Source organism: Gopherus evgoodei, chromosome 6, assembly GCF_007399415.2.
Source record: "Gopherus evgoodei ecotype Sinaloan lineage chromosome 6, rGopEvg1_v1.p, whole genome shotgun sequence".
Classification (NCBI taxonomy): domain Eukaryota; kingdom Metazoa; phylum Chordata; order Testudines; family Testudinidae; genus Gopherus; species Gopherus evgoodei.
The window spans coordinates 133,807,807-133,821,973 of record NC_044327.1 but is presented as its reverse complement, the minus strand read 5'-3'; the positions used below and the strand labels follow the sequence as shown (position 1 = coordinate 133,821,973).

Below are 14,167 nucleotides of genomic sequence, written 5' to 3'. Positions count from 1 at the left end.
GGTCACCAAACTCGGGATTCCCTCACTCCTTGGTCCCAGGTGCTGACAGCCCAGCCGAGGGACCACCCTAATCTCACCAGTACAATCCTTTCTGTTCCTTCCGATACTGCTTAACCCTGACCCGATGTGGGTCCACTAAGATTGAGTGGCCCATAAATGCACCTTCCCATTTATTCATCCTAAGCTGTCTGGATGCCCAGGTAACTTTATGTGGGTTGATCCTTACCCAGTGTAGATCTTGACTTACCTACCTTGACTTCAGAAGGGCATGCCTCTTTGTGCCAGCTGAAGATCTGGCCTCGTCTGTGGGCCACGTGTTGTGTTCTCCTCCCATAAAACACTCCCGATTCTCCCTGTTTTGTTTGGTGGCGTGGGCAGGCGGCTGTAGAGGTAACTAGAAAGGAGTTAATAGAACTTCATAGCCACTGTGCTGGACCCTACAATGATGAAACCCTGGAGTGCGCACGATTGCTGGTTGAAAGCAAACTGAGGGAAGACCAGATACCTTGTAAAAATCTGAAACCTCTTTGCTGTTCATCTTCAAAAAATACTTTTCTCATTGAGAGCAACTCCCTTCCCTCCTGCCCCCCCCCGGCATTTTCTAGTCTGGGAAACATGACAGGTGCATTTCCACAGCACCATGACGCTCATTATATATTTTCGGCTGTTTAACCTCAACCTTCCCTCGTTAATAGGGGAGCTGCCCCGTGTGGCTGTAGATCACAATTTCACCATCAGATGGCAGCATAAACCTGCAAATGGCTCTTCCCCTGGCGCTTCCAGGCTGTGCTTGGTGCTGGGAGGCGGCTGCCGAGCGCTAGAGCTGTTTGAGGGGGGATTTTACCTTCCGCTTGGGAGCATGTGAAGCAATCCTGCCTGGTGCTCCCAGAGAGCTGCTGAGGCCTCCGCCCTCGGGATACAGCTGCGAGCGAGAGACCCTTTAGCTGCCAAAGCTGTCCCGCTCTGGCTAGTGTCAGCCCTGCTGGCTATTGCAGGGGCAGGGTGGGCTTCCCTGCCCCCTACACCTCCCTCGGGGGGCCCACTGCTAGCCCACTGGTGCCACCTTCTGCCTCGGCCCTCCCTGTGGAGCTGGGAACCCAGCCCCATGCTAGTTGTGTGGGGAGAGACTTCTGGAGCTCCACCCTGGTGACTCTCCGGGGGTGAGGGATGTGCCATCTGCCCCTGCCCAGGGAGCCAGTGGAGTCTCCCCATGATGAGTGGTGATGCCAGCTCCCTAGAGGGGGGAGAGTGCCCAGGGAAACACCTTAGCTGCTGTAAGCTCTGCTGTCATCGGCTCCTGGTGCCCTCAGTCCTCCATGGGCAGGGTGCCTTGGGCCCCTGTTGCTGGTCAGGTGTCCGCTGCAGCCCGGCCTGGCAAACGGCGTCTAAAGATCCCACCTTGAGCCCCTCTGTGTGCATAGAAATCTCCCCAGTTACAGCCCCCAAGCAGAGTTCATGCCGGGCTGCTGAGATTCTCCCTGCAGCTCTGGCTGGCCGCAGTTCAGCACAGGTGGGTGTCGGGCCCCCCTTGGAGGCTACGGCAATGGGCAGCCGGTGTAGAGAGGGTCACGGAATGGGGGCAGCTTTTCTTTCTCCGGTGCAGGAGCCACCGAGTCCCGAGGGGCTGGACCCAGCGCCCAGATCTCCCCTTGTCAGATGGCCCGAGTCCAGTGACGGGCGAAATGCTGGGAGGGGCACTGTCGGGGGGGGGCCTCAGGGCTTGGGCTGCGGAGCTTGTTCGGGGCTTGGCTGCTGCTTACCTGGGGATGAGCTGGGGGAGGCCAGGGAAGAGCCATTGATCAAGGGGTCTGATCTGAGGGGATTGAGAGAAGACAAGCAGAGGGCATCTGCCAGGCTTGGCTGCGGGACAGCTCAAGGAGCATCAGTCACACACACCTCCAGGAATGGCCGAGTTTGGGGCTGTCACGGTCATGGGAAGGTGCCAAACAGACACCTGCAGAGCTCAGTCTTATCCGAGGGAGGGATACGGGCTGGCTGACTCGTGGGCTGCGAGTGCCTACACGGGAGAGCCTCTTTCATCTGAATCAAAGGCAGAACAAGTTCCAGGGACTGGAAGCTGAGGCCAGACATACGAACTGGAAACAAGGCACCAGTCTCAAGGAGTGGGTGGTGAGCCATGGGGGGCGGGGGGGTGCTTCCAATGGAGAGTTGGGGTCTCCCTCTGATTTCCACTCCAGCTCCTCACATGCTCTTGGGCTGGACGTGGGACATCTCTGGGTGGGGCTCTCTGGCCTGGGTTATGCAGGAGGTTTGAACAATCACTGTGGCCCCAACATCTGACTCTAGTTTCTGGGGGATCCTAGGTGGCAGCGCAGAGGGACTGGCTGAGATTTAGAGGGAGGAAGTTGAGGCTGTTGGCAGGAAAACATCCCTGTGGTGAGCGGGGTCAGGCTGGGGAATGGTCCCTGTCCTGCCCCCTGGGCAGGAGCATCATCACTCTAGGCATCTAAACGACATGGATTGAAGGCCTGGGGGAGGGGCTGTTCTGAGACCAGCCAGCTGTTCCCCCACCCCCAGTTGTGCCATGGGGATGTTGTCGGGCCCACCTGATGGCTATGGCGGGGTTGGTGGGTCTCCACCTTGCAGAACCCACCATCAGGGCACGTGCTGACAACCTCTTGGTGGCCGTGAGACCAGGGAGGGGATGGGCCCTGGAGATAGGGCAGCTGGGTGGTGGGGGAAGAGCTGGGCTCGGTCCCCTGCTGAGACGGGGGTGGGGGGTTCACAGAATCAGGGAGGGGACTCTGTCGGACATGGGGAGGGAGTAGGGAAGTAACAGGGCACCAGGTGCTCAGCCCTGTCCTTGCAGGCAGGTGGCGCTCTGGCATCACAGCTGGGGGGTCTCCGCTGTCCCCACTGGTGCCCACTGCATGGAGTACCCTGCAGAGCCACCCCATTGCTTCACGCTGTGTCTCAGCTGCTCCCCTTCCTCCCCAGGTCTGGGCCAGTAACTTCCTCCCCAACGAAGCCCAGCTGGAGGACCGGACGCAGCGGCAGCACCTCCAGGAGCGCGGCGTGCCCTTGCTGCTGGAGTACGCCCAGCTGGAGGCCCAGAGGAAGGTAGGGCCTGCGGGCAGGGGCGTTGGCTCCCTTTGGGGCTGGTCATGGCTCACCCAAGAGGCAGCGGGGAGGGGACCAGCTCCAGATCCTGCTAGGACCAGGTCTGGACTCCTTTTAGGCAAGGCCCTTTCTCCTAAGAGTAACTTCCCCCTGCAGTGGGGCTCAGCGAGCTCGGTGTGTGCGAGACCCTCTTGCAGCGGGGTGCACCTGCCACTGCTGCCAGCAGGGGAGATCTGCCCTGGCTCGCGCGGCAGAGGCCTGTGGCCTGGCAGGACCCCTGGGTCCTGCCCCCGGTGCCCCTGGCTTCACCCTGCCTTGCAGGGCTGGCGGTACCAGCAATGAAGCCCCTCAGCACAGAGCATTGTCCCCTGCAGGAGCGGCTAGTGGTGGAGAATGCGGACTGGCTGGTGGTGGTCCCCTATTGGGCTGTGTGGCCGTTCCAGACACTGCTCCTGCCCCGCCGTCAGGTCTGCCGCCTCCAGGAGCTCAGCGACAGCGAGAGAGACAGTAAGTGGCTGCCCCGTCCTGGCCCCTGGGTGGAAATGCCCCCCCTCCACCCCAGCTGCATGCTCTGCTCTGGAGCCGGCTGCTGCCTGCACCCACAACCGCCCTATGGACCGTGGGGAGGAGCCTGGAGTAGGGGTAGAATGTCCTTTGGCCCCTCACAGCCACTCGCACCACCACCTGCCATGCTCCAGCTGTGGGCGAGAGGCAGGGCTTGTACCTTAAACTGTCCCACGGTTTGGCCCACTGGCCCATCCTTCACCAGAAGTCTTTGTTCATTGGTTGAGAAGCAGCGTGAGGCATCTGTCCTTGTGGCTAACAGCAGAACAAGGGATCAGAGAATGGCACAGTGCCTAACACCAGAAGCCAGATCTCTGGGTTCTTTTCCTGGCTCTGACACCAGGCAAGGAGCACTAGCTTTTCTTACCTCAGTTTCCCCATCTGTAGAATGGGGTAATGATGCTGCTCTACCTGGCTGGCAGCTGTGAGGTGTCAGGGTTTGTAAATTGCTTTCAGCCCTGCAAATGTGGGGTTCGGATGCGAGCGTGGGAAGAAGTTGTTGCACTCAAGCTGTACCCACTTTTGATGCCTGAATGAGAGCGTGTTTATAGCCTGTTATGAAAATCGGCACAATGCAACCTTCTCCTTTCTTGTGTGCTCTGATCAGCAATGAAATAGTTAATCATATGAACATGTAACATCATCCTTCTGCTTCAGAGTGAACACCCCATTGAGCTGATTGGGGATAGCTTGCACATCTCAGAGCTGTTGTTTCAGGCAGTCCACAGACTCAAGCAGATGTGCCTGCCGTGGGTTGTGTTTTGCATTCATAAAGGGACCGGAGCATTACTGTGTTCTCCAGTGTCTCAAAAGCAGCAGCTAGGGGAGTCGGCTTCAGTCCTGTCCCATCCTCCCTTGGAGGCAGCCGGAGTTTGAAAGGTTCTTGGGCAGTGCTGGATTTGCAATGCAGGCAGTGTGCCTGTCTCTCGCAGCAGCTCCAGTCACTGCTTCTCATTGTCTCACCCACCCCCTGCTTTGACTGCTGGTGTATCGCAGGGTCCCTAACGCCCTGGTCTCATTTCCTTCTCTTGCAAGGCATGAAATCAGAAGGGGGGGTTCCGGAGCATGGCAGAGCAGCTCCGGCTGTGTGCCCCACCACGAGGGATCAGAGGGCAGCTCTCTGTTACTCACTTCCCCCGGTGCTCTGTGTGGAGCTGGGCTCAGGATGTGGGGCTGCTGGGAGGCTGAGTCCCCCATGCTTGTCCCTACATGGTGCCATGACACTCACAGGAATCTTCCAGAGCCAGGCTTGGGCTGGTGCTTGGTGTATGTCCCAACTCACTGACCGTGAGGAATAGAACATGGGCGTCCTACCTGCCTGCCCTGTGTTCAGCCCATTAGACCCGGAGGTGGGGGAGCCTGACGCTGTGCTGAGGGCAGGTGACTCTGTGCGAGGTACAAGCTCCCCTATCAGGTCCTGGGGCTCTGGGAAGCTTGCAGATGTGTGTCAGACGGAGGGAGAGGTGAAGAACGAAGCAGGCAGGTTGCTGATACAGAGCCATCTGGATCGAGCAAACACTCTGCTTACGTTTTAATAGGGCTAAATAGAAATGAATCCCTCCGGGAACAAAGAATGGGGCCGTGCTTACAGGATATGGGACTCTATCCTGGGAAGCAGTGATGCTAAAAAAGATTGGGAGTTGATGGTGGATAATCAGTTGAATATGGGCTCCCCGTGCAATGCTGTGGCCAAACGAGCTAACGCGATCCCAGGAGGCATGAATGGGAATCTCCAGTAGGAATAGAGAAGTAATTTTACATCTGTATTTGGCACTGAGGCCACCGCTGCGGGAATCCTGTGCCCAGGTCTGGGGCCCACAATCCAAGAAGGATGCTGATAAATGGCAGAGGGGTCAGAAGAGCCATGAGAAAAATTAAAGGATTGGAAAACCTGCCTTACAGTGAGAGTCACGGAGCTTGGTCTGTTTAGCTTAACAGAGAGAAGGTTCTGGGGTGACTTGATTATAGTCTCCAGGTACCTGCACGGGGAGCAGTGGACTCTTCAGTCCAGCAGAGGAAGGTCGAACACGATCAATGGCTGGAAGTAGAAGTTGACAAATTCCGACTGGAAATCAAGGTGTAAATATTTAAGTGAGCACAATTAGCCATTAGAACAGTTTACCCAGGGTTGTAATAGATTCTCCATCACTAACCATTTTAAAATGGAAACTGGGTATTTTTCCAAAATCTCTGCTCTAGGGATTATTATGGGGCAGTTCCAGGCTTGTGTTCCACAGGAGGGCAGATGAGATGATCACCATCTGGCCTTGGAATCTGGGAAAACACTGGGATGGGGCAGGGGCACTGCCTGGCCCCCAGTGAACAAGGGGTTAACCTCAGGGCAGCTTCCCCTGTCCAAGAGGCACTTGGGAAGGAGTGGCTTTGCAGAGTAGGGTGGTGGTTTGGGCTCTACCCAGAGGCACCGGAGCAGTTTGAACCAGGGGTTAGGTTGGTAAGTGGGAAGAGAGGATGAGCAGCGTTCCCTTCACAAGCAGTGCCAGAGTGAGGTGCCTTCTGTATCCATCCAGTCGGTGACACGATCCCTATTCTCCCTTGCAAGCTCTGACCCGCAGTGAAGTAGTTAATGACATTGGTGTTCGTGTTGTCATTAGGTTCCAGAGTCAACACTCACTGTGATCCATAAGGGCAAGGCCCCTAGTTTCCATAGTAGCTCCCTTCAGAGCTGCGACCCAAACTGGCCCTGCCCCAAGGTGGGCACCCAGGCTGAGGGGTCAGACTGATGTGAGCTCTGGCTTGGAACACGAGCTCTGGAGAGCAAGTCTCTGCTGACTGGCTCGCTGCCCGGGCACTGAGCTGCCTTGCAAGTGGGGAGTGAGATTCTGCCCGGGCCCAGCTGCCGTCCAGGGAAGAGTGTTTGTGCTTTTCTCCCCGTCCGCGCCAAGGACTCTCCTGCTATCTGTGCCCCCATGCGGCTGAGGGCTTGGGAGCGGGTTGGGTTAGGGCTGGTGACCGACCACTCGCTGTCCCTGTGTTGCAGGTCTGGCCTCCATCATGAAAAGGCTCCTCACCAAGTACGACAACCTCTTTGAGGTTTCCTTCCCCTACTCCATGGGCTGGCATGGTACGTGGCTGGGGGGAGCACAGGGGGTTGAGTTGGGGCACCGGGTGGCTCAGGGCTGGCATGCTACATGGCTGGGGGGGCATGGGGGGGCGAGTCAGGGCACCGGGTGGTTTAGGGCACTGGCATAGTACGTGGCTGCGGGGGCACAGGGGGGCGAGTTAGGGCACCGGGTGACTCAGGGGACTGGCATGGTATGTGGCTGGGGGGGGCACGGAGGGGCGAGTCAGGGCACCGGGTGGCTCAGGGCTGGCATGGTACGTGGCTGAGGGGTGCACAGGGGAGCGAGTCAGGGCACCGGGTGGCTCAGGGGACTGGCATGTGGGGTTGTCGGTTCAAATGCAGCCCCAGCCGGTCACGGTGCCCGCTCGGAGGCTATGTGAGCGGAGTCTCAGTACCTGGAATCATTGGTGGGCTTGTGTCTGGCAGGTGCCCCCACGGGGCCTCGCTTGGGAGCAGACTGTGGGCACTGGCAGCTTCACGCCCACTACTACCCGCCCCTCCTCCGCTCGGCCGCTGTCCGCAAGTTCATGGTGGGCTACGAGATGCTGGCGCAGGCTCAGCGGGACCTGACGCCAGAGCAGGTGAGTGCAGGAGCCCTGGATTGGGGGTGGGGTGATCTCAGGAGCGGGGTCCGTGGGGCTGGGCTGGGCTGGGCACCGGGGGCGGGGTGATCTCAGGAGCGGGGTCCATGGGGCTGGGCTGGGCACTGGGGGCAGGGTGATCTCAGGAGCGGGGTCCATGGGGCTGGGCTGGGCTGGGCACCGGGGGCGGGGTGATCTCAGGAGCGGGGTCCGTGGGGCTGGGCTGGGCAGGGTACCCGGGGCAGGGTGATCTCAGGAGCGGGGTCCATGGGGCTGGGCTGGGCACTGGGGGCGGGGTGATCTCAGGAGCGGGGTCCATGGGGCTGGGCTGGGCTGGGCACTGGGGGCAGGGTGATCTCAGGAGCGGGGTCCATGGGGCTGGGCTGGGCACCGGGGGCAGGGTGATCTCAGGAGCGGGGTCCGTGGGGCTGGGCAGGGTACCCGGGGCGGGGTGATCTCAGGAGCGGGGTCCGTGGGGCTGGGCTGGGCACTGGGGGTGGGGTGATCTCAGGAGCGGGGTCCGTGGGGCTGGGCTGGGCACTGGGGGCGGGGTGATCTCAGGAGCGGGGTCCGTGGGGTTGGGCTGGGCTGGGCACTGGGGGCAGGGTGATCTCAGGAGCGGGGTCCATGGGGCTGGGCCGGGCACTGGGGGCAGGGTCATCTCAGGAGCGGGGTCCATGGGGCTGGGCTGGGCACCGGGGGCGGGGTGATCTCAGGGGCGGGGTCCGTGGGGGGTGGCCTAGGTCGGGCACCCAGGGGTGGGGCCAGGGGCAGAGCTGCAGGCTGGGACTTCACCCCCCCACCGAAGGGTAGGCTGTGGCATAGGGGTTCGGTGCTCCCAAGAGGCCACGCTCCTGCACTGCAGGAATCAGGCCCTGATTTCTCTGCTGTCAGCAGCCTGGGGTCTCGGTCCCCCTGGCTCTCTGGGCAGAATCTCACCCCTGCCCTCTTTCCCCGCAGGCCGCCGAGCGCCTGAGGGCTCTGCCCGAGGAGCATTACAGGGTGCGGCCGCGGGAGGTGGCGTGACGAGCTGCCTTGGACGAGGAGGGGAGCTGGCACATTGCAGAGGGGGGCCACCGGCCGCATGCTGGCACTCGGTTACTTTGTTTTGGTGACCAGTGGGAATTGACCAGTGGGAACTGAGGGGATCTCCTCTGCAGCTGGAGGGGCTAGTGGGCAGAGCACGGTGGAGTCTCTTGGACAGGCCACTTTGAGGGGCGAGGCTGAGACCTGCAAACTCGTGTCACTTGTGAGCCACGTGGAAAGTGCTGCAGGTCTCAGAAGGCATCTGAGTCTGCCCCTGTAGAGAAGCAGCCAGTACAGGGCCCACGGGCTTCCCGTCCCATCCCCCGTGCGCCCACTGGAGGGCCCTGGCTCCTGGCGTTGGCGACTGGCTCGGTGAGCTCCCCACAGCCTCAGAGCTGGGTCTCGGGGGGGCTGTCACCCCATGGGAGCGCCCGGGCTGCAGCGGGTGGAGAGCTGGTGTCAGCCTGCTGTGTCAGCAGCAGGGGGCGCTGTGGCATACATTGAAAGGGTGCTGCAGAGGGCGCTCAGGGAGTGACGTGTGTCACCCAGTAACCCCTGTGGGCTCCTGGCTCCCATGTGCATCAGCGAGGGGCCCAGTTCTGTGGCAGGGAGTGGTCCAGAGTCCCTAGCCCTGTGCATCCCTCTGGCTGCTGCTGATGGACAAATTCTCTGTAGATTTTTAAAGTCTTTGATGCCCCCAGTTCCAGCCCCCCACATGCCAGTCCCAGTGCCAGCCCCTGCCCCACTGCTGGGCTCAGAGCCTCATCTCTGATGAGGTTTGGCCCCTCACTCCCACCCTTTGCCCCTGCTGCCCCCCTGCTGTCGTGTGCTAGGGCCAGCGGCTGCTCTGTCGTGCCACCTGTGGGTGCTTGGCTTTTCGCTCGTTTCAATAAAACCGAAAACCGAAGCAACGCTGGCTTGCAGCTCTGGGGCCAGATCTCAGCCGCTGCAACTCCCTGGAGCTCTCCGTGGATCTGTGCCAGCCGAGGCTCTGGCCCGGAGCGTCTGGGCCTGTGGGGTGGGGGCTGTATGTATGTCTCTGCCTGGGGGGAGGCAGCCAGCAGGCGTGGTGCCCCCAGGGGCTGTCTCCCTCTGGGGTATGTGAAGAGCGCTCTAGGTCGATTGCTCTCGCGCTGTGTCCCCTGCACCGCTGCCCTGCCCATACAAGGACCTGGCCCAGCATGGGAGGTGCAGTCAAGGAATCCTGCAGGGCCTGTTTGGCTGAGCCCAAGTGGCCAAGGCTCAGCCCGGCTGGGTGTTTCGGGAGCCCCTGCTGCTCAGATCACACCGCCCCCTCCATTACTGCTGCCAACGCGTCTCCCTCCAGTGATGTCCATGCGTTAAACCTTCCCCATCCGCCGCCCTTCCAGTGAGCCAATTCCTATTTGCAGATGGGTAAACTAAGGCCCAGAATGGCCGCAGTGACTGACCCGTGTCTCAGGGTGAGTGACGTGTAAACCCTCGTTTCGTTCCCTGAGGCCTGCACCCCGGAGCAGCCTCCGTCCCCGGGCTTGGGGGCGAGGGGCCAGCCGCAGCCTTTGAAGAAGTTGGGAGATGATGCCACGGGGGTGATGCCGTCCCAAGCACCATGGCGGCTGTGGGTGAGGACGCAGCAGGTACCAGCCCCTCTCGCGGCTGTTGGCTGTAGCGTCCCAGGGGCCCCCTCCTCGCGACCTGTCACGTTCTCTGTCCTGCTGCTGCTGGCAGCATTTGTGTGCTGGGCTGGCAATCGCCACCCCTTCTTCTCCCCCCCCATGGGCGCTAGGGGGTGCTGGGCTGCCCTTCCCCCCCGACAGGTGCTAGGGGGCACTGCACTGATGATCGCCACCCCTTCCCCACCCCCACGGGCGCTAGGGGGTGCTGCACTGCCCTTCCCCCCCCCAGGGTCACTAGGGGGCACTGTGCTGCCCTTCTCCCTCCACCCCCGGGGCACTAGAGGATGCTGCGCTGCTTTCCTCCAGCGGTGCTAGGGGGCGCTGTGCTGATCTTCTCCCTCCCCCCGGGACGCTGCACTGCCCTCCCCCCCAGGGGTTCTAGGGGGCGCTGCGCTGACAGTCTCCCCAGCACTGCTTAGGGCACTGTATTGCCGATGCCCTGGCACTGATAGGAGGCGCCGTGCTGACCCCCTGCCCCAGCCATGCACTGCTGATACCCCAGGCGTGGGGGTGGGGGGGGCACTGTACTGCCGATGCCCCAGCACTGCGCTGTAGAAGGGACTTCTTCCAGACCGGAGAGACGCTTGTTAGCTCCCCCCTCTGGCCCACCCTCCACTCCCACTATGCCTGCTCTGCTGAGCCCCAGGTTTCCTGCCACTCTGCTTGGCTACAAGGTTTTTCTCCAGTCCCTTCCTGGAGCGCTGGGCCGGCGGCGGGGCCCGAGCCTGGCGGGGCTGAGTGCTGTCCGCACTATGTTGTTAGACATCAGCGTGTTCCTGCTGCAATCACACGTATTTCTCTTCCTGCATCTAATCATCACATGTATTTCTCAGGGCCCAGCCCCAGTGAAGGGGTGTGCTGCCCAGGTCCCTGCTAGGCTCAGCCCTGCTGCGTGTGGCAGCAGCCGAGCCCTCGGGAGGAGACACACCAGGGAGGAAGGACGGTCTGCATTCACTCAGGAGCCCGGCCCTTGCATTGGGTGCCCAGGTGACCTTGGGAAAGTCCGATGCATCGTTACGGCCGGCATGGGGATTGGGGGGAATCATACAGAAATGCAGCTGTGTCGTTCTAGAAATCAGTGGGGTGGCGCCCCTGGGAAGCTGTGCCAGTCTGGGCACCCCAGCTCATAGCGTCACAGGCTGGGGGTGAGAACGATTATGGGGCTGGGGAGGATGAAGGGAGCCTGGACAGACTGGGATCAGGTACTTTAGAGAGGGGATAAGGAAGAGAGGAGGTGACAGAAATACAAAGTAAGGCCTGGGAGAGAGAAGGGAGGCCTGGCTCAGCTATTCACCGACCCCAGGGCACCAGGAGCAGGGGATGCTCAATGAAGTGCAAAGCAGCACCATGCAGGGTTAGCTTATGGAACTCTCTGCCACTAGATATCACTGCGACCGAGGGCCTAGCAGGCGTTTACTTGGCTGGAGCGAGGACCCTGAGGATTTAAAAACAAACACAAATCCCAGTAGCTTTTGCAATGGATCTGAATGTTCCTCTCTCAAGACACGACCCAGCCTTTAACTAATAGGGTTGGAGGAGAATCCCCCTGGGGCCGGCTTATTCCATAAGGGGTTGGGGAAGGAGGTGTCTTCAGGAGCGGCACCAGGGGTTTTGGCGCCGCAGGGGTCCTTCGGCACTCCCGGTCGGTGGCAATTCTGTGGCGGGGGGGGGGTCTCTCCGCGCTCCTGGTCTTTGGGGCACTTCAGCGGCGGGTCCCGGAGCGAGTGAACGAACCGCTGCAGAATTGCCGCCAAAGACCTGGAACACAGAAGGACCCTCCGCCACCGAATTTCCGCCAACAGTGGCAAAATGCCGCCCCCCCAAATCCTGGTACCCTAGGCGACCGCCTAGGTCACCTAAATGGAAGCGCTGGCCCTGGGTGTCTTGCATCTTCCTCAGAAGCACCTGGTGCAGAGTCGGGATCCCGGGCTCGAGGGAGCCCTGGGGGCTCTGGCACTTCCAATGCCAGTGCTGTGATGGTAGTTACGCGGCAAGTCAAGCTCATTCGCGGCTGCCCAGGGCTGTGACAGCGGCAGGTGGAAGGTGCCGCTATGCGGGCTGATGATTCTTGCTGTAGCTCTGGCTTTTTCTCGGGAGTTCTGTAATTATCACAAGAGAAACTTCCTGCAACTCTCTGTTATTGTCAAGTATGTAATTGGTCTCCTGGGGGCTGGCCGGAGCCTCCGAGCGGGTAAATGTTCTCCCTGTCAGGAGTAATTTGCTACCTACCAATAAATGATTTGTGGGTGATGTTTTTTCCCCATGAACGTCCCCAGGTCCATGTGTCACAGCTGCAATGTGCGTGGAGAGAGCCCAGTGAAAGATCGGCCTTGGTGCATGCGGGAATGCAAAGAGCCTGCCCGGCTGCTTAATACACAGGCGTTGGATGAGATTTCAGAGTTGAAATTGCAACCTTCCCAGCTCAAAAGGGAGATGTGCGTTAATGCACGGAGCCCATCTTGTGCCCCCAGGCTTGGAACCCAGAGCTGGATCCTTATCGCCTGCGGGAGAATCACGCCTCGTCTAATGCCTCTGCCCAGAGATTTAGCCAGCAGCCGATTTCTCTCGGAAGGCGACACCCTTCCTGGTCTGGCGTTGTGGGAATGGTGGGTGCTGCCTGTCTTGCAGAACCAGACTCCTTCTCTGCCTCCAGCTCCTCTTCCCCAGGCCTGAGCTCTCCCAGCTCTGCCCTTGGTTGGGTGGAAGATGCTGCAAGATGCTCCCTGGAAGGGGCTAATGCTGAGTGCTGGCTTCAGGTCGTTTTGGGAATCTCCTTTGCCATGCGAGTCCGTCCGTGTTCCTGAGCCGCTCCGGCAGTGAAACCCCCCTGCCCTGTGGCCCTGAATTCTGGGGAATCGTCTGAATCTCTTTAAAACTGGTGACTAACTGCAGCGCTCCTCAAAGGGGGGCGGGGGCGGCTCAGGGAGCCAGATAGTCTGAGCGAGGCCTGGGCCAGCTTCCCCTAGGCACCTCTGCCAGCACCTCTCAATTCTGCCCCGCAGTCCCCTTGTTATCCCAGCCCCTGGTTCCCCCACCCAGCTCTGCCAATGCCCTGTGATCCTAACCCCCAGATCTCAGCTCTGCTGATGCCCCGCTATCCTAACCCCCAGATCTCAGCTCTGCTGATGCCCCTTGGTCTGACCCATAACTCGCCCGCTAGTCCAGCCCTGGGCTTCCCCCCTCCAGCTGAGCCGATGCCCTTTGGCAGCCTTTGCCAGTCCAGTTCTGGGCTTCCCCTCCCTGATGCTGACTCACAGCCACCCCCTGTGCTGGTCGTGGGTGGCTCTCGCCGTGGCGGGGCAGCAATACCCAGGGCCATGATCGGTGCTGTACAAGAAACCTCCTCTGCCCTGTGGGCGGGGGGCAGGGTTTGGAGATTGCTGATCCTTGGGGCTGCCAGTCCTGCTGTTCTCCTGCGCCCTGAGGATGAGGAACAAAGCACATGGGTTGGCCCAGGCCCAGGGCACCTCCCCGCAGGCTGGTTCCTCTCCCTGGCACATGGGAAGGGCCCATCAGCCACTGTGCCTGCTCTCGCTGCCCATGTTCATCAGCGGCTTGTTCGTATTCATTGCTCCGGGGCCGGCGTAATGCTCAGCGCCTGCCTTGCGGGGCACCCCCGGGGTCACCTGGCACCCTTCAGGTCTGACCCATGGCCAGGACTCCCTCTGCTCTGGGGCCGGGAAAGAGCCTGCACTCAGAGCAGCCCGGCCCAGGGCCCAGCCGATCAGCCAGAGGCAGGCTGCCCCCATGCCCTTTTCCCAGGCCATGTCCCCCCCACCTAGAAGTCCCTAGGGCTGTTTGATCTCTCCTCCCCAGCGCCTGGCCCCCCTGCCCTGGTGCTGAAGGGAGTGCAGCAGGAAGAGCCACGCGTGGGAGTTCCTGGTGTGCAGCCTCCACTTCTCTATCTTCCCCCGGCTCAGGCACCCTTATCCCCGCTCGCTCGCCCAGCCCAGCCGCGTGTGACCGTGTGCTGCTTCCATCACGCTGGTGTCCCACAGCCTGGTGCCATCCAGCTATCGGGGTGCTGCCGCGGCCCTCAGCTAGGGAGGGAAATATCGTTAAGAAGTTAAGTGGTTAAACGATTAAAATTATATCGTTTAACCGATTAAAGGGAGAGGGGCTGGGGCTGCTGCTGGGGTTGGCTGGCTTGGGGCTGCTGCTCCTGTTCTGGTGTGGGC

The 14,167-nt window shown here is 60.7% G+C and overlaps 1 protein-coding gene across 4 annotated transcripts in view; it reads left to right on the top strand.

Annotated features, from left to right (window-relative positions):
• The window catches only part of GALT (galactose-1-phosphate uridylyltransferase), a 91,247-nt gene that overhangs the window by 13,568 nt on the left and 63,512 nt on the right, over positions 1–14,167 (top strand). For 2 of the 4 annotated variants that reach the window (XM_030566370.1, XM_030566367.1), the window contains 4 exons: positions 2,959–3,081; positions 3,456–3,588; positions 6,644–6,727; positions 7,154–7,308. In XM_030566370.1, the coding sequence (XP_030422230.1) occupies positions 2,959–3,081; positions 3,456–3,588; positions 6,644–6,727; positions 7,154–7,308 (495 nt within the window). Of the gene's footprint in view, positions 1–2,958; positions 3,082–3,455; positions 3,589–6,643; positions 6,728–7,153; positions 7,309–8,268; positions 9,247–12,265; positions 12,465–14,167 lie in introns of those variants that run through there. The other 2 variants (XM_030566368.1, XM_030566369.1) reach the window with 2 other exon arrangements.